The sequence below is a fragment of the Urocitellus parryii genome, chromosome 1, assembly GCF_045843805.1.
Source record: "Urocitellus parryii isolate mUroPar1 chromosome 1, mUroPar1.hap1, whole genome shotgun sequence".
Classification (NCBI taxonomy): Eukaryota; Metazoa; Chordata; class Mammalia; order Rodentia; family Sciuridae; genus Urocitellus; species Urocitellus parryii.
In genome coordinates this window covers 108,588,452-108,608,182 of record NC_135531.1, presented here as the reverse complement: position 1 = coordinate 108,608,182, position 19,731 = coordinate 108,588,452, and the positions used below count along the sequence as shown (strand labels likewise).

General features: G+C 40.7%; 1 protein-coding gene across 1 annotated transcript in view; it reads left to right on the top strand.

The window, feature by feature from the left end:
* The window catches only part of Megf10 (multiple EGF like domains 10), a 120,102-nt gene that overhangs the window by 72,451 nt on the left and 27,920 nt on the right, over positions 1–19,731 (top strand). Inside the window, exons 8-12 of the mRNA XM_026413830.2 lie at positions 2,022–2,234; positions 8,814–8,988; positions 10,367–10,487; positions 11,312–11,475; positions 13,615–13,717. Coding sequence (XP_026269615.2) covers positions 2,022–2,234; positions 8,814–8,988; positions 10,367–10,487; positions 11,312–11,475; positions 13,615–13,717 — 776 coding nt within the window. The remainder of the gene's footprint in view (positions 1–2,021; positions 2,235–8,813; positions 8,989–10,366; positions 10,488–11,311; positions 11,476–13,614; positions 13,718–19,731) is intronic.

Sequence of the window (19,731 nt, the reverse complement as noted above, 5' to 3'; positions counted from 1 at the left end):
CTTTCTTTACAGTTTATATCTTTAAGGAATAAACTAGATGACTTGGCTCATTAAAATTCCTTGCATGTTAAAAATAATGAGAACCTTTTGAAAGCCTGGAGCAGTGGCGCGCACATATAATCCCAGCCGCTTGGGAGGCTGAGACAGGAGAATCGCAAGTTCAAAGCCAGCCTTGGCAATTTAGCGAGATCCTTAGCAATTATTGAAATCCTGTCTCTAGGTGAAAAATAAAAAGGACGAGGGATGTGACTGAGTGGTTGAGCACCCCTGGGTTCAATCCCCAGTACAAGAAAAAACAAAACAAAAAATCTCTTGTCTAAAAATAGGTGTACTCATGTGTAACTCTAAAGAATACATTGGATTTTACTCCAAGTGTTAGCTCAGTTTCTCCAGAACTTCTCTAATGGTCTAGGAGTGAAGACTTTAACTGTTGACAGGTGAACCTAAAGATGTCTAGAACCAACCAAGCCAAACTTACAAGAGGAGGCCCTTTTCCTTGTCTCCATCACATTCAATATATGCTAGAGCCAGAGGCAACCAGAGAATTCCCAACATTTGTCCTCTGCTCTGAGAATCGTGGTTCTAGCAATCATACCCTGTTCAGGATATGCGAAACCTTGTAAAAAGGCTGTTTTGAGAATTTTTTTTTTTACTGTTTCTTTCCAGCATTCTGGAATTTGTTATCATGGTTTGTTGCTTGCATTATACAGATCTGAAAAATGCAATGCTGACCTACATTTTGACTCTGGGTCTGGCATGACTTGAGAGCCACATGGGAAGTGGCTGCTGAGACAAAGTGTACCCTCCTTGTGGTGAATGCTCAGCTAGATGAAACCCTGTCTCCCTCTCCCTTGGCAGAGAGCTCTCCTTCTGTTGTGGAGAGCCCCGTCACCGTCACCTCATCTCGCCAAGAGGAAACTTGGCTAACTCAAGAGCCACTGGCACTTTCTGTGGAGCAGCGATGAATAATTTTCTCTTTTCTGTCATGGTTTCCTCCAGCAACTCAGCTTCCCATCTCACCTACAGTGAGTCCTTCCACCAGGATGGAGCTCCAATGCCATTAAACAAACAAACAAACAATGAAGTAAAGTTTTGAGGTCTGATATTTTTCCTTGACCTTTGGCAGCCCTTCTTCATAACAGAGGACAATATCCCACTTGCCAAGAATATTGTTAGGAAACTCCAAGCCTCCGTATGATCTCCTGGCTGGGCTTCCCAGGTTGGAATAGAGGACACCTGAGCTCAGAATCCCCCAAACTTAAAAAGGGCATCTTCATGAGTTATTTAGCTTTCTAAATGAGATACAGTGATTCAACTTTGAAGAGAGTGGAGACATGGTTCAGGTTAAAAATTAATTTCTTTTTTTTTTCTACATAGAAAGCCAAGAGAATTAAAATTTACTATCAAATTTGCTACCAAGTTTTTCCCCCCCTTTGGAACAGGGGCCGCGTGCTTTTAAATTTCTTAATTATAGACTGTGACTAACATTTGGGCGATTGCTTTTCTCCCTTTTTTGGCACCTACTAAAGCACTATGTATGCCTCTGGCAAGCATTAAGTATGAAATTTGCTTCACGTCCTGAGCTCATCATTTTATTTTGCTTTGGTTAATTTCTTCGTTCAACAGTCAAAATGTTATCACTACTGTGTGGCCAAGTAATTCACCTCAATGCTTTTCTACCTATAATGGGAGAATTGCTATATAATAAGAAGTTCAAAAAGCAATTTTAATTTTTACATCATATAACCATTTTGAATAGATATCCCCCTGCCCACCCCAGTACTGGGATCAAACCCAGAGGCACTATACCACTGAACTACATCCCCAATGCATTTTCAAATTTTTATTTTGAGACAGGGTCTCACTCAATTGCTGAGGCTGGCCTTGAATTTGCAATCCTTCTGTCTCAGCCTTCAGAGTTGCTGGGATTACAGTGGTGTGCTTCTGCACCATGAGATGACTCGTTGATTTTCACCTGGCACTGACTAGTCTATCTACTGTCCCCATTTCTTGCTTGATAGGTGTCAGGACGAGTGCCCTGTTGGAACCTATGGGGTTCGCTGTGCTGAGACCTGCCGGTGTGTCAATGGAGGGAAGTGTTACCATGTGAGTGGTGCATGCCTCTGTGAAGCCGGCTTTGCTGGTGAGCTCTGTGAGGCTCGCCTGTGTCCAGAGGGGCTCTATGGCATTAAATGCGACAAGCGATGTCCCTGCCATCTGGACAACACTCACAGGTGAGTGTTGGCTGCCCCTGGAAGAATGTGTCCTCTCAAAGTTTTAAATTCAGTTGTCCAGGATTTGGAAACAGGGATTGATAGAGTTTGGCACCCTAAGACCTTTCCTGCCTCTGGGTTGTCCTGGGTAGGAATTAACAAATCCAAGGAGAACGTTTTCACTTAGTGATTGATGACCCATGTCAGAAGTACTAAAATTGTTAGATGGCCATTGGTCGACATTAAATTCTTTTATCTATTAATGGCCCCTGGCAAAAATTAAATTTGCTGAGATTAGTAGAACTCTTCCCTGAGAGAGGGATTCTGTGACATGCCTTTAGAAGCAAAGATTCAGGGGAGGAACAAGGGCTTATGCCAAGGTTAGGATGTAAAAGATTGTAAAACCATTCTCAGTGCAACATCTTTTACTTGTGCAAGTAAAAGGGGCTACAGAGAGGAAGTGGGAGGGTAGAAATTTTTTGCAAGTGTTTCACATTTGGTTGTCACCTGGGAAATACCTTTTCAGGATTGATTACTTTAACACAGAACCCACAGGGGTCTGTTAACTCAAAACTCTCTTGAAGAATTTGAGAACAGGAAACCACAAACCCATCCACCCTACTGTATCTAGTCTGCCCCTGAAAATATCTCCCCACCAATTCTCTTCTTTTTCTTCCTCTAAGGACCAGAAACACATAACTTAGAATTTGGGGCCTTATTTGCAGATTTCTGGAAAAGCTGCATGTGACTGGATGTTACTAGAATTACTTTTATTTGCATTCAGCCCAGATATTGCTTCATTTATACAACTGAAGATAACTCATGGCTGCATGGAATCCCAAAAGCACAAGAATTAAAAGTAAACAGAAATATGTGGACAGTCTCTCTTCCTTAATCCATTGTTAGGAACCAAAAACAAAAACCAAGCAATAACAACAACAACAACAAAACCCTTGTAGTGTGTGTGTGTGTGTGTGTGTGTGTGTGTGTGTTTATGGTGGAATATGTTTAAGTGTGACATATCAAAGAATTGTATTCTTAATGTGATTCAAGTAACTTTTTGTAAGCCGAGTTAGTCAACTTCTGGTTTTGCTCATTGGAAAATGTTGTCATTCTTTACATGACAGGCTTAGGTAAACATTTGGGAGGGTAAAAGTGAATAATCTCTGAAAGGTTTTATTTGTTTTTCAACTCTAATATTTAAGAAGGTAGTTGGATTAAAGAAAAAGTCATAAGTTTGACTTCCTTTCCTACAGTATAAGATTTGTTGCAGTGAGAGGTAAGTGTCCTGTAGTATTAGCCAAGAGCATTGTCCATTGTGCTTTGCTGTATGTAGATACAGCTGAAGCATATAGAACAATAAACCTGTAGAAAGAAAGAGCTCTGCTATGAGAACAGTTGGAGAAACCGAGATAATATTGATAGTGGCAAGATGCAGGTGGAGAGTGATTTGATTGATGCCAATCCTGTGATAATTGTGACACAGGTCATGTGTAACTAAGTATGTTTGCTTTAACAAAGTGTGTGAGATTATCTACAATCATATAGATCAAACAACATGAAAATCAGTCTAATAATGTGTATAAAATAGAAGATTTTAAAAGTCTATATTTCCCTAAATCATGAAAGCTGTTTTTGAAGATTAGCTTTTACACATTTCTATTAAGACACATTGAATATTGATTATATCGTTCTATTTTTTTGAACTCACAGTTGTAGCCATTCATTAATTCTTGTATCTTGACTATTCATTAGTTCTTTTTCTTGTGGTTCTAGGGATTTAACAAAGGGTCTCACACCATGCTAGGCAAGCACTCTTCCACAGAGCTATATCTTGAACCCTTGCTAATTCCTTGTATGTTGAACTTCCATTTAAAATTCTTGGAAACACAAGTTCCCTTCAAACCAAAGGCATGAAATTCTTGTTTTAATTGAAAGTCTAACTTGTTCACTTACCACTTAATCAAGCAAGTTGAGCTGTGCTGTTACATAATTCATGATATATGTTTATCCTAAAGCCTTTCATTATAATTATTGAGAAAACTAATGCAATTTAAATTAATAGTTTAGATTGTCTTTAGGTAAATTTTTATTTCTATGAATCTACATATTGATATATATTGTGGCCATATATTTGGGTAGAGGTTTGTTTGTATTGATTAGCTTTTGCTGCATCGTAAAAAAACAAACTCCCTAAACTTAGCACAAAACAGCATTTGCTGATGATTTTCTGATTGGCTATTTGGACTGAGCTCAGCTTTGTGGTTCTTCTGCTGGTCCCCCTGCAGCTGGCAGGTTGACTGGAAGCTGATTGGTCCTGGATATTCTTACTCACACGTGTGGCATTTGGCTGGGTGATTGTAGTGACTGATCCACATATCTCCAGCATCTTGCAGGCTAGCCTGGGCTTTTCTACATCATGACTGGTTTCTAAAAACAGCACTAGACAGGGCAAGCACCAACATGCAAACATATTTCAAGCCTTGGTTTTGTCATGTTTGCTAATGTTTGTTTATAAGACAAAGCAAGTCCAAACTCAACACGCTCCACCTCTTGATGGGAGAAGTTACAAAGAATTTGTAACTATTTTTATTTTGCAATCAATTATAAAACTGAAATGACTTTGAATGTATTTATAACCAATATTGCTACTTTGAATTTTAGCACTATTGTTGAACCTGAAGACATTTCACTGTGACTTTTCAACTTAAAACTAACTTTTGTGGTGGAAATTATTTTTAACAATAAAATAAAATTTGATATTTAATCAAAAGCCTTGTGGGATATGTATATTAGCTCTTGTTAATAAGGACATTCAATAGCCATTGGCAATCAGGATATGCCTCTTAGTAAATGCCACTTAATTGCCATTGCCTTTGAGCATTAATAACAGCTAAGGAAGTGAATTAAAGGAAGTTCAATGACTCATTCTGTTTAAGCCAGGATTATACAGTCTAATACTAGGACTGTTGCTATAATTTAGCTATTAAATTGAAAACTTACTAGAAAATGTGTATTAAGTTATATCTGTATATGAAATGACAAATATTCCCCTATGTGTATAATCCTATTTTTATATACGAAAAGCAATCTGTTCTTTAGATGGAAAACAGATATTGAGTGTATCACCCTTCAACCTCTAGTCTGCTGCTCCTACATAAACACGTAAATCTCATTACCAATTAAGCTGCCTGCATGAGAACACATCAAATGCCTCCAAAGTGCTCTGGCTTCCTACATCTAATTACAAATTGCAGAATACTAATTTTGGTGTCAATCAATCTGAGAACCAGTGTGCTGCATTCCTACTCACTGGGGGGCATTGAATATCAATTTCTCTGTCTGCCTCTCTCTCAGTTCAATTCTCTGTCCCCAGATGATCTATTTTGTTTAATATTTATGCCTAAGTTGTGAATGTAAACCAATGTTTCTCACCAAAAATGTCCTTTTTTATAGTATAAGGTAAACTACCTAATCCATCACTTGAAATATTTTCTGTTCCTCTTTTTAAATGTAGTGCCTTATTGAAGTAAATTTAAATTTGACTGTGTTTGCTTGCAGGGGCTGATGACCTCTTATCAGTGCAAAAGCCAGAACTTTAGCTCTTCTTTTTTATATCTAGTTCCCCATGCAGGCTGCAAGTGAACTTGCTTTCTTTGGTATAAAAAACGACAAACCTGAGTTTAAATTTGATTCTGTCACTCTCTGTTCGAACAAATCTTACACTTTCTAGGCCTCTATTTCCTTGTTTATAAAATGAGATCATGCATTATGTCCCCGGAGAAAAGATGTGTCTGAAGGAGGGTCCAAGGAGTTCCTGGAGAAAAGGAGAAACTTGACTTAGGGCCAGGGGGGTTCTTGGCATTCACAACAAGAAAGAATTCAGCATGGGCCAGTCAAAGGCATAGACAGAGCTTTCTTTAGGACAGTAGACACATATTTAAGGGAGAATGAGAACAATCTCAAGAGATACCTTTTGGGTAACGTAAGGAATACATATTCAAAGGAGAATGCAGATCCATCTGCAGAGGAAGAGACGGCAACCCACTGGTGTGAGTGTTCACATTTATAGAGTTGCTAGGAGCTGGTTTAGAGGTGACACCAGGGAAGAGCTTTACAATTTCACACCAGTTTTCCCTATTTTTGCAGATTGCCCTCATATTACAAAGGCATGTCACTCAGGAGTTGCAGGTGTTTATAGGCCATATCTGAATTTCAGTGATTCATGGGCACTTCTGTTGAGACCCAGTCTCTCTTTATTCCCAAATGATTATTTCAGTCATGAGGATGGGATTAAATAATGCACATGGAGTGTTTATCAGAGTGGCATCCATTCAGAGCTCCATAAATAGTAGCTGCTGGTCTGTGCATTCACATATAGTATCATCATAGATGCCACAGAAGTGTGTTCTACAATAAGTAGCAATTCCTTTTAATACTAACTTTAGGGGAAGCCTCAATTTATATGCAGGTACATTGATTATTATTTAGCATTGCTCAATGGCAGAGATGTCAGAGAGGAGCAGATCTGTGTCTGAAAGTTAGATCTGGAGTCAGATCTGCTATACATCAACTGTCATTTTCATTTATTCACTCAGACTTTATGGTACACTGAGGACAGGGAGAAAAATAGACTGAATTCTTGCCCTCATAGAACTCATATTGTAGGGGGGAAGGAAGTTGTGAAAGTAAACATAAGATTACAAATTGTGAAAAAGGGAGATTAAGAGAAAGATCAGAGTGCAATAAAAGAGAAGAATCAGAGGGACTTCATTAAAATTTTGGGTGGTGGTGGGGGGTGATGATGGTTGGAGCAGACCTCTCTGAAGAAGAGATGTGTAAGCTGAACCTGGCAAGACAAGATGGAGAGAGATAGGCAAAGAGTAGGGAAATTCCCTTCCAGCAAAACAGACTAGCCCATGGGAGGCCCTTAAGTTGACAATGCTTGATGCTTTTATAAGCTAAAAGGAACCTAGTGTGGTCAAACATAATAATAAAGAGGGAACAATGATGAAAGGAGAGGTGGAGAAGAGACAGTGGCCTGATGCTGAGTGTCACTGGCTATATTTAGGGGACTATGTATCTGTTTTGACAGGACGGGATGTAAGTATGAGCTCCCTATTCACTCTTTAAAATGTCCTGGTTTAAACAATAATTAAATAGTGACACTAGCTGTATTAAACCATGTGGATCTTGTTTTAAGTGAAACTTTGAAGAGTTTTCAGGAGAATGACATGTTTTCCTGTTTAGGGAATGAGTCTGTGTGCAGCAGGGAGAAAGGATATTGGGCTGATCAGAAGCTGGGGAGGTCTGGAACTGGCATGGAGTAGAATAGTGACATTAAAGAGGAAGAGATGTGGATAGATTCAAAATGCATTTTGGCGTTGGAATGGATAAGTTCCAGTGATGAACTTTTTCTGCTCCCAAGAAAGCATCTCAATTACAGAATTGCATTTGAATGTTTCTTTAGGCCATATTTTATGAGGATGTTTATGATGGAAGCCCAGGTTTATGCCTATGGGCCTTTAGTTGAGGGGGGGGTCTAAAATTTAAACAAATTTCTGAAATTTAGGATGAAACCATTCAACCTATACGCTTTTTCTGAAGAAGGAGGAGGAGGAGGAAGAGAAGGAGGAGGAGGAGGAGGAGAAAAATAAACGTAGAACATGAGATTATGGGTTGTGGCTGAGACCCTTGTTTGACAGATGAGTCATTGGGCCAGGGGAGGTTATGTGCCTTCACTGAGGTTACTGAGGCAGTGCAAGAAGTGGAATTACATCCTCAGCCTTCACCCCTTCTAGGCCATCATTCTTTCCAGGAGTAGAGAGTCCATGAGCAGTCCTGTGATGAGAGGTCATTTAGCAAATTCTGGATGCCACTCAGGACTTTGCAGTTTGCCTTAGTTAAAGGGGGGCTTGAGTTCCGTCAGGGGAGGAAGATCATCTTTGAACAGGCTTCCAGTTGTCCATAGAGCTAGTGTGACTGTTAAGGTTTTCCTCTGGGGGGAAGCACATGTGTTTTGGTCCAGTGTGCCACAGACTGCCCTATTGTGTCAGACTCACATCCACGTGCATCTTAGCACAGCTGATGTGTCCATTTGCTCTGGAGCAGCAGCTGGCCGCCTGGCCGGGCAATGTGGCTGCTGTTTCAGGTAGCAACAGCTGCTCTGCTATCAGGTAGAGGGAGCTGAGTGGAAAAACAGATTCACAAGGCCACGGTTTCTGGAGATCCTTGGACTTCACACTGGTTAACTGATGAGGTATTGTCATTGGGATGGAGTTCTTCAGTGTTTCTCATAGAGATGGCTTCTTATTGAATTGTTGCGTTCTGTTTTAGAAACTTTAAAGAATTTCAGATGAACAGATGGAGTTGTAATAGTCATCATTCTAGAGCATGATGTTGATTTCATACATTTCTGCAGTATCAATTAGGTTTCAGCCAATTAATTACATCACTCCAAGCCTGGGAATGAAGTTTAAATTAGTGTGCATAGAATTACCCACACATCCTTTAGTGATCATGGCTAGAGCAACATTTGCATGGGCCTTGGGTGTCATGTTTACCCCAGAGTGATTTGTTTCTTTTATCCATGTCTTTCAGCTGTCACCCCATGTCTGGAGAGTGTGCCTGCAAGCCGGGCTGGTCAGGACTCTACTGTAATGAGACATGCTCTCCTGGATTCTACGGGGAAGCTTGCCAACAAATCTGCAGCTGCCAGAATGGGGCTGACTGTGACAGTGTGACTGGAAAGTGCACCTGTGCCCCAGGATTCAAAGTGAGTGACTTGGGCTCTAGAGGCAGGAGAAGAGGGATGTGGAGCATAACAACAGCATGATTTGTACAACCTGCTGTAAAGAACAGTGAATGTGCTCCAGTTATTCTTATTCATGAATAAGAAGAGAATAAGGATAAAGTATGAATAGAGACATAAGTATTGACCTTGGAATGATGATGGGAAAGCCAGCAAAACTCTCAACATGTCATTAATTTTTCATATATGAATATACCAGGAAATATAATGCATTATAATTATTCATTAAGTAATTATTTTGCTGTGCTTTTATAGGCAACAAAGAAGTTTCTTTTCCAAGTAGATTAGTTATTATTGTTGACAGTTATTCTTTTAATTCAATGAAATTTGAAGACACAACATACATCAAGTTATCATTTATTATGTATTAACATTCCTTTTTTCTATTTTTTTATTTGTTTTAATTAGTTACACATGACAGTACAATGATCTTGAATGTATTAACATTCTTTAGTTAGTTGCATATAGTAGTTAGGTTCCTTTTTCCTTTGAGAACCAAGACTCTACAAATATACCTGTATGCTAACACAGCAGAATTTTGTCTATAGTTTCTAGAGTTTCTTACCTATAGTTTAGGGATCTTTGTTTTAAAGGAAAATGTGTTGTTTGGAATTATTTCCTCCCATTTTAAAGAAGAGAACATGGGACTGTGACGAATGTTTATGGTATTCCTGAACTCATCATGTGGAACTGGCAGGTCATGCAGTCACAGAGCTGAAAAGATCTTTTCAGGGTTTGCTAACCTATGTCCCAATTCTTTGAGCCCTTAATTAGCCTTAAGAGTTCCTCCTTTATTTTAATTTTTTTTAAAGATATGCCCTTCAGTCACTTTGGTAGTAAGCCAATTCTGTGTTTAATGCTGGCAGATAAATTGAATTGCCCTGCTAGCTGAGTGTGTTCTATTTCTTTGTTTCACCCACTACAAACATTACATATTATACAAGGATGTCTAGGAAGCATTGGGAACTAATGGATAGTTCATATTTATGCTTGTATATTTACTGGTGGTAATTTTACAGCTACAATTTGTTTTTATTTATTGACTTGTCTGAGCAAGGACAAAAGGTTTATTTTTTAGTTATGCTCTGAAGGCAAATCTCATGAAGGCAGCAGACTTTTGGATCCCATTTAATATTCTATCCTAAACAGAGCACCAATAGTATTACCCTTGCATCTCTAAAATTTATATAGTGGTGACATTATAGCAACTTTTAAAAAATGCAATGTGTTAAAATTAGAAAGGAAGCATAATTAGCACCACCATGATATACTTTTGTTTATTTGTGTTGTCCTGATTTCAGTCAGCAAAATTGCCTGCCTTTTGCTATTTGTGCCTGTTTAGGGAAGTGACTGCTCTACCCCATGCCGGCAGGGCACCTATGGGATAAACTGTTCCTCTCGATGTGGCTGTAAGAACGATGCTGTCTGTTCTCCTGTGGATGGGTCTTGTACTTGCAAGGCAGGTAAGAGTGGGTGAATGAGTTTTTTAAAAAATTTAATCCTGGTCCTGTTATCATCTAAAGTCATGGGATAGAAATCTTGAAGAGGGTTCTAGCTGTAGTTGCATCAAAATTCAGTGGCTGACCTCAGCAAGCCCCTCATCCCTTGTAGGTCTAACGCCTTCATGAGTCAATGAAAAGAGGCTTACATTAGATGGTCTCTGAAATTGCTGCCAGCTTTAGAAGTCTGCGAGTCTTTGCTTTGGGCAAGAGTAAACAAGCAGACGTGTGTCTGTGTCCCCAAATTGACTGACCTGGAATCATGACAAGAAATGCAGCCAAGCACAGATTCTATGTGAGGCCCAGAACGTGTCCATCCGTAGATGGAGCCAGGATCTTGGATACACATTGTTCATGGTTAATGGGAACCCGCTTCAAAGATGGGGTTGTTTTTTTTTTTTTTTTAATTTTTTCCCAAGCACAAACTTTCCTCTTCACCCACATAGTTTCTGATCTGAATGAAATTCAGCTTCCACAGTGGGCATCATTGCATGTCAAAGGAGCTCCACTCCATAGCTCTTCTCCAGTGGCTCAGTGGCGCTCCTCCGTGTTGGCATCCTTGACAGGTCACATGGCACACACGGATGTTTGGGTCCTCAGGGGTGCCTTTTGTTCCTTGCTGATGGAGGACTTCTGTAGCAGAGCCATGGCTCGGTATGGCTGGGCTGGGGCGGAGAGGCACTGTGATGCATCTCCAAGATGCTTCTGGAGGGAAACTTGGCTTGGAAAGTCACCACAAGCCCCTGCTGCCTTTGTTTCCTCATTGCTCTGGCGTTCTTGTTGTGCAGGCTGGCACGGGGTGGACTGCTCCATCAGCTGCCCCAGTGGCACCTGGGGCTATGGCTGTAACTTAACATGCCAGTGTCTCAACGGGGGAGCCTGCAACACCCTGGATGGGACCTGCACGTGTGCACCTGGATGGCACGGGGAGAAATGTGAACTCCCCTGTCAGGTATGCCAGCTCTGCCTGGGAACTCCTGGGAGGAGCTGATGCCAAAGGGTTGGCTTCTATCTGCAGTTTTCCTGATTTAAATTGGCTGAATGTGAACCGACCTTCAGTAATTATTAGAAGAATCAAAGTGTTTGCATTCAAATTGAACATAGGATTGGGAAAAGATAGGAAAGACAATTGGTTAGGTAGACTGTATGAGAATTCTTTCTTCTTTTCTCTTATCTGCACCCTGTTTTCCCACTCTGACACAAAGAATTTTCTCTGTTTCTGAAAACACTCATCTCATGGTGGCAGCCAGTTAGCAACCCTGGTCAAACACCCAGTGTATGCTTGTCATTCTCCAAATATTTTGTTTGCATTATAATGGAAATCCCTTAGCCTTTGGGATGAGAAGTGACAGGGGGGCTGAAAAGGGGTGGTGACTGGCGTCACAGAAATGCTTACTGAAGTGATGAAAGAAGGCTTGGAAAAGGCATGGTTTAATGTAAATATCTCTGTGGTTGCAAGAATCTCCTGAGATTTTCCAAGTTCAACATTCACTCCACTTCATTCCCTTGACCTACTTTGAAGATGTGCATCATTAGAAATTATATCCACCCCGGCTGACAGAGGGTGCAGATGGGAAGTGTTTTCTGTAGTAACCTGCCGATTTCTTTCTTTCCAAAGCACTTGGCTGGTTCCTTTCCCTGGCTTCCATCATTCTTTCTTCCTGTCACAATTCTTTTCTCCTGAGCCATTAAGCATTCTCTCAGTGGTGTGTGTTCTCTGCCTCCAGGACATCATCAGATGGCAAGATAACAATGTGACCCCTTGAACTGGGCCCCTTGAGAAGGGACTTCCACGGAGGCTCTTCTCTCTCTGGGCTTCCTCCTCATTAAGTCCAACCCACTTCCCAAAGTAGAGAGGATTCCCAGCCTGGGCTTTTCCTGCTCTACAAAGCCCCAGGACAGAGTTAAGTTAGCTTTGCTGATTCTCAGAACAATAAACAAATAATCAGTACTTAGAAACAGGCTGGAAGGTCACCCACGTTGGCTTGTGGACAAAGCAAAGCCCCAGGCACAACCTTGTCTTTTTTTTGGATGTTAGATGCATTAGTAAATTAGGGAAGGCTGATAGTTTAGGGGTTCATAACATAGTAGAACTAAATCCTATGTAGCTTTATCAAATATTAGTGGGGCCTATAAAAGGGTTTAGTTTGTTAGTTTAACCAGTTCTAAACAAATGATTATGCCATCTAACACCCACTGACTGTTCATGCTGGTTCTCCTGTTCCCCTGTGGTGACAGTGTGTGCTCTCTGTTTTCCTTAGTGCCTGTGTGGTATGGGGAGGTTTGTAGCATCTTCCCTCAGTTCCCAGGTATAGAAGTGAAAGAGCAAGGTTTTCCCTGCAAATGCAAAGCTTTCCGTTTTTTCCCCCATAAATGAAATGATCATGTCCACCAAGAGTCTCATCTCTGTTGGGTTTCCCACACCAACACACATTTAGGAACCCACCTAACTGCAATGGGAAGAGGAGGAAGGTGTGCCATCACCACCTTAGGACTTTAAATTAGAATGTTTCATGTGGTGTTGACTTTTTATTGGAAAAGAGGATATTAGACAAAAGTAACAAAAGATTTTTATTTTTCTATACCATGCATCTCATTGACAACTTAGGGAAATAAATGTAATGCAATTAGAACTATAATTATTTTTAATGTTATAGCTTATTTATGTGGGCCAGAGTTCTCCTTTTCTGCTTAAGAAAGGAATGCATTGTAGGGAGCACTGAACTATGTTATAAAAATCTTTTTTAGGAACAAAGAAAATATTTTTATGAGTTGTGGCTTATGATTTTTTAAAAATTAACCAGCATATTTACATATATTGCACACATGCCCACCAGCATATTGGTAAACTTGGTTTTACCATTCATCTGTCCCAACCATGATGTCAGTTATCAACCAGAATTTGAAAGATTTTTGAATACTGATGTTCTGAAGCCTACATTCTGAGAACCAAGAAGATCTGGGACTTGGTGATTGTAATGTGCGCTCCTGAGAGGTGTTAGGGGAATGGGGTACTGTATCCAAAATGTCTGGCCGTGGCCCTTTTGCCTCCAGGTTCTCATTGCTGTCTTTGGTGCCTTCTTCCTTGCAGGATGGTACGTATGGGCTCAACTGTGCTGAGCGTTGTGACTGCAGCCATGCAGATGGCTGCCACCCCACCACGGGACATTGCCGTTGCCTCCCTGGATGGTCAGGTGAGAGTCCAGAGTCCTTACTTGGAAGGGGAAACCTGCCAACGTAATGACCTATTCTATTCCTTACTCTTTCAGAGAAATACACAAGTCGACTTTTCAGAGAATATAGTAAAATCTTCAGTAAGCCAACACATTTGTACCCAGGAAATGTCATCACTAGGTGTAATTAATCTGCAACCCGCCCCCACCCTGTGCTGTTTTTTGTTGTTGTTGTTGCTGATTTGTGCAGGGTCAGTTTTCTTAATCATACATGTAGGTTCCAATTGCTGGAATTTAGGCAACAAGATGGGAGAATGTGAGTCGCTATGAAGAGCTCAGAAGGAACTCTAATGGTATAATTGGGCTTTGAGAGGAAGAAAGGTTGAAATAAACCCTAAGAATATAACTAGGTCAACCTAGTGAGATGAAAATATTAATATTAATAAGGTTACTAGGCAAATACTTAAGTATTCTTTCCTAGAAATAAAAGTCTTAAAAACTTTCTTTTTCTCACAATTATGTTGGAGTCATGACAAATTTATGATATGGTTGAGTACAAATTTTCTAACCACAGCATGGGAATTTCTCTTTATTTATGTGGCTTCCTGATTTTAGCTAGGAAGTTTATCAAGCTAACAGTGGTCCCAGAAGAAGGATGATGATTTTGCTCATGATCTACAGACTTGTTTGTACATTTAGTGCCATCTTCCGAGTCTGTAAATCATGAGCAAAAACACCGTTCTTCTTCCAGGACCACTTTATATTCCCACCAGCAATGAATGAGGGGTCCAGCTTTTCCACAATCTTACCACATCTGTCTTTTCTATTACAGCAGGGGTGTCTCATTGTGGATTACTTCTGTGTTTCCCTGATGGCTTATGATGTTGAGGATCTTTCCATGCATTTATTAGCCATCTGGATATCTTCTTTGTAAAAATATTTATTTACATCATTTGCTCATTTTTAACTTTTTAAATTATTGAGTTGTAACAATTCTCTGTATATTTTAGATTGATATTCTTTTTTATTTATGATTTGCAAGTGTTTTCTCTTGTGAGGATGTGTGTGTTTTTACTTTCTCAATGGTGTCCTTTGTATCGGAAAAGTTTTTAGTCTGAGAAAATCCATTTTCTCTCTTTTGTAAATTTTGGTGCTTATGCTTTGGTGTTGAATTTAAGAAATCATTGCCTAATTCAAGGTCAAAAAGGTTTGTGGCTTTCTTGTAAAAATTTTGTAGGTGTAGCTTTAGGTTCATTTTGAGTTAGGTTTTTTTTTTTTTTTTTTGATGTGATATGCTGAGGGGATCAAACTTTATTCTTCTGCATGTGACTATCCAGTTGTCCAAGCACCATTTGTAGAAAAGGCAAATTCTTTCCTCAATGAATCTTCTTGACATCCTTTGTCAAAATCCCATAAAAAGCACATGAATGTAAGAAGGGTTTTTCTGGATTCTCTATTCTATCCCATTGGTCTATATACTCATCCTTATGCCAGTACCACACTGTTTTGATTACTATAGCTCTTTAGGAAGTTTTAAAATTGAGAGATGTGAGTCCTCCTGCTTTTTTCTTTTTTTTTTGGGGGGGGGGTAGGTACCTGGGATTGAACTCAGGGGCACTAAACCACTGAGCCACATCCCCAGCCCTATTTTGTATTTTATTTAGAGACAGAGTCTCACAGAGTTGCTTAGTGCCTCTCTTTTGCTGAGGCTGGTTTTGAACTCACAATCCTCCTGCCTCAGCCTCCTAAGCCGCTGGGATTACAGGTGTGTGCCATTGTGCCCGGCCCTATAGCTTCGTTTTTTGTTGTTGTTATTGTTGTTTTTCAGGATTGTTTTGATTGTTCTGGTTCCTTTGAATTTCCATAGGAATTTTTGGATCAACATATCAATTTTTACAAAGGAGCAAGGTGGAAATTTAGTGGGGATTCAATCTATAGATCAATTTGGGGAGTATTGCCAACTTGGCCATACTCAGACTTCAGATGCATAAGCATGGGATATTACAGGCAATCTTTTCAGGGTTATCTGTCAGATCCTTAGGATTTGTTGAGAGTTTCTTTACTTTGTGATAGGAGTAAACTGAGATGAATTGTCATGAGCTGGATTTCTAGTGTCCGAGAGCCACCTTGGGAAAGAGGCCAAGGCTGGTGCCGTGAACTTCATTTTCTGTTGGTAGAGACCACCGACAGAAGACTTCCTGACCTCATGGTTCCTTCTTGACTTGCAAAACTCTGACTTTACAAAATGAAAATTCTACCTTTCAGTTTCTGTTGAGTCTCTGTTTACCCCATGTTAAAACTGAATCACACCAGGGATTAAACTGGATTTTGTTACCCGAGTTCTTGAAGTCCTCAAATGGACTGACCGGTACTAATTTCTCAATGACCACCATTAAGCAAAACAACATTTTGAACTTTCTGGCCAATTCAGAAGTTTTCTAACTGAGAGGCCTCATCATTTGTTTTGGGTCATCTGCTACCAAATCCACTTTTGTCTTATGAATCTATACAAGTGTAAGGTATCCTGGAATACCTCATCAGTACTCAGGTGTCCACCTGCTTTGATTTAGACTGAGCCTGTGAAAGGCACACACTAGTAGACATGGGAAAAGCAAGAGATGATTTGGCCTGAGGCCAGGCGGAAAATGTGTTGGTTGCATTCCACAGTCTGGGTCATGGGGTAAGACAAATGATCGCATCTGGCCTTAGACCTATCAAGCTCCTGCGGGAATGCAGTGGCTTTGTCACACAACGTAATCTTGTAATCCTCTGTCCATCTGTGACTGGCTTGCTTCTCTAAAAGGCACAGGGCTCTATCTCTTATTGCCCACTGTGTCTTTGCTACATGGCCTGTGTGTCTGTATTGTTCCTAGGCCAGCTCAGTTGTCCCAGTGCCTCATTTCTTTGGGACCTCTGTTGTGGGCTGTTGATGTGCAAACATCTGTCAGTATCTAAGCCTGCGTGAGTTTGTCTGCCACACTCACAGAACCCAGTTGGTACAAGCAAACATATGTAGAGGAAAATAAAATTCCAAAGCTTCAGAAAGACCATTGGACCAAGATTTGGCTTAGTTTTCTCAGAGGACAGAGCAGCTTGTGTGTATTATTTACACAGGACATCATTTTGTTGTCGACACTGGACAGACTCATGACCTTTTGTTGATAAACTTGTCGTCAGTATTTTCCTGGTTAGGGCCTTTGTCAATAGAGAGAAGGCTTCACTTTTCATCTAGGCACCAGATGGGGGCCACACCGTGAACAGAAGACCAAGGAAGCAAGTAGTTCTACTTCCTCTCCTCTCGCCGCCAAGATGGCTCTAGTTGACACATTGAGCATCGCCAGATAGGGTGGCAGCGTGGGTATAGCGGCAAGGTTTCTTGAAGACGTCAGAGAAATCAGCACGGGGGTCTGGGCTCTACCACTGGCCATGTCCAGATGGTGTGAAGTGCTTGTTTCATGATCAGCTGGTTTGGAGCCATGGTAAGGGTGAGAGAAATCAACAGGCCTGTGTGGTCATCACCACTCATAGCTTCACCCTGTCATCAACTGGCTGTTTTCCTCCTCTAGGACAGTGGCTAGAGGCTTTTTATTTATTTATTTATTTTAAAATTTCTTTTATTTCACTATAATTGATCGTCCCTACTCACAAAAAGTCTTCAAAATGTGCTATTATGAAGATAACCAAAACAAAAGCTGCATGATACCTCAGCAACTGTTTCCAAAAGAAGATCACCAATTTTTTTTGAAAATAAGGATGTGCACTTTTATGATATGTGGTTATTTGAAGCCCTAATTTATTAACATTTTCAGCTATTGGGCTTTTTTTACTGATTTTTGTTTTTTGTACTAGGGATTGGACCCAGTGGTGCTTTACCACTGAGATATATCCCTAGTCTTTTTTTTATATTTCATTTAAAACAGGGTCTCACTAAGTTTCTGAGGCCTCACTAAGTCACACAGACTGGCCTTGAACTTGTGATCCTCTGTCTCAGCCTCCTGAGCCACTAGGATTACAGGCCTGTGCCCCTGCTCTTGGCCTCAACAGACTATTTTTGTTTCGTTTTTTTAAAGAGGCAGACTGCAGTAGAAAAACAGGGGAAAAGGAAATAACGTCAAGGACATGGGCTATGTCCTGAATTCCTCCTATACCATTGCTACACACACTCACACACATTCCACATGCACACACACACATAACATACCCATGTGTAAGCACACATACATACCCACTGCTATAAAATGAGACTGGCTTTTCCAAAGTCATTCTGAAATTCTACTTGTCAATATTAGTTTTATATAGATAGATATATAAATGTATATGTGTTTTCCTAAAGTAATGGATTGATATGCTCTATAAAGTATTTCCTGAAAGTGACAGAAATATATTCAGTCAGACAGAACACCTATTTGCTGAGTATTACAGCTAATCACGATTTCATTCCAGCTGTCTGGGGACACATGTAATCTGTAGCCTGGTCTCCAGTTCTGGCTAAGATCACCATCACCTGGGAACTCTTTTCACTTGCATATTCTCAGTCACCACCTCACACCAACTGAGTGAGAATTTGTGGGGTGGGAAAGAGGAGAAGATAAAAGGGGAGGAGGATGGAGCCCCCACAGGTGCAATTTTGTACAAATTTGGAAACAACTCGGAAATCCCTCAGGATGCACTCTTTAGCACAGGGGGTGAGGGCTGGATTTCTGCCTGATTTAGCTCCTTGGCTGGGCTCTTCTGCTGCATACAACCTGCACAGCCTTACTTGACAGCCCAGTCTGTCATGTTAAAAGTTACCCAGTAGTCTAAGCAGTACAGTTACCAGTATGAAGAGTGGCTTTGCTGCTCCTTGTTACTATAATTATTGAAGAACTTGGGGTGCAGGGGGCATTTCTGTGACACAAGAAAAACCAATGGTAAAGAGAAGGTTTCAATATGCATTTACACTAGAATAAAAGTTGAATTCTGAACTGTCAGAAAAGAGGTCAGGACACCAAAGCAACCTCTTGGCCTCTTGGGAATGAGAGACTAGCAAGGCAGGGTATCATGCTAAGGATGGGAATGGAGAAGTGCAGCTTAGGAAGAGGAGAAACTGGGAGCAGTAGCCCCTGAGCGAAGTTGAGAAGAATCCAGCTTCCTCACTCTTCCCAGCAAGCAGAACAAGACTTGTTGTGGTCCAGCCCCTCTTTGCAGCTCTCCTTTCCAAGTGTCCCCAATCACCACAAGTAAACTGCTGCTTCAGGGACTGATTTGTCCCCAGGATCTCCCATGAGGCTAGTGATACCTGAATTGTTACAATAAGGGAAGATCTCCCTTCCTCTGTCCAGTGACACATACCTGCAAAACCAAGTTGGAGGCAATAACGTTGTCAAGGGTTAATGAACATGCACCCAGTCAGCCATAGTGGAAAGGACTCACTATCTGACCCTTTTGGGCACCCAGTGGTGAATAACATGTCTGCTGGTATCTGTGTGATTTTAGGAGAGGAAGTCATATTAAAGCAGAAGTTTGAGTCCCTGAAGTGATGATGGAAGGAGATGCTCATCCCCTGCACCCCACACCTAAAGGAAAGAGGCTGTGGAAAAAAAAAATCCAAAGCTTCCTGATGGCTCCAGCTGCCCAGCAGTCCACTCTGTGCCATTTTATCTGGGCCCAGATACAGACAGGCAGTACTCTCCAGTGCTTTGGTCTTGCATCTACATATGCAGACATCGCTAACTTATATGACCAAGACTTTATCTCAGCTTGGTTACCTATGTGAAGAAATTCTGTTTTAGTGGATCTTTAAAATCCATAGTTCCAAATAGGAAGATTTAGCAGCCATCTGTCAATTGTCTTGAAGTTCTCTGCCACCATACTGTGTGGGGGCTAGGAATGGGAGATAGAGGTTGTCAATCCCCATCCTGCACAAAGCTCACCTTCTACCAGGGTAGACACTACAGATAGAGGTGGAGACAGGGTGAATCACTTCTCATGCCACAGAAAAGCAGAAAAAGTGTTACATCTAAATGCTAGAGTACTTCCCTTCTATAATTATCAAA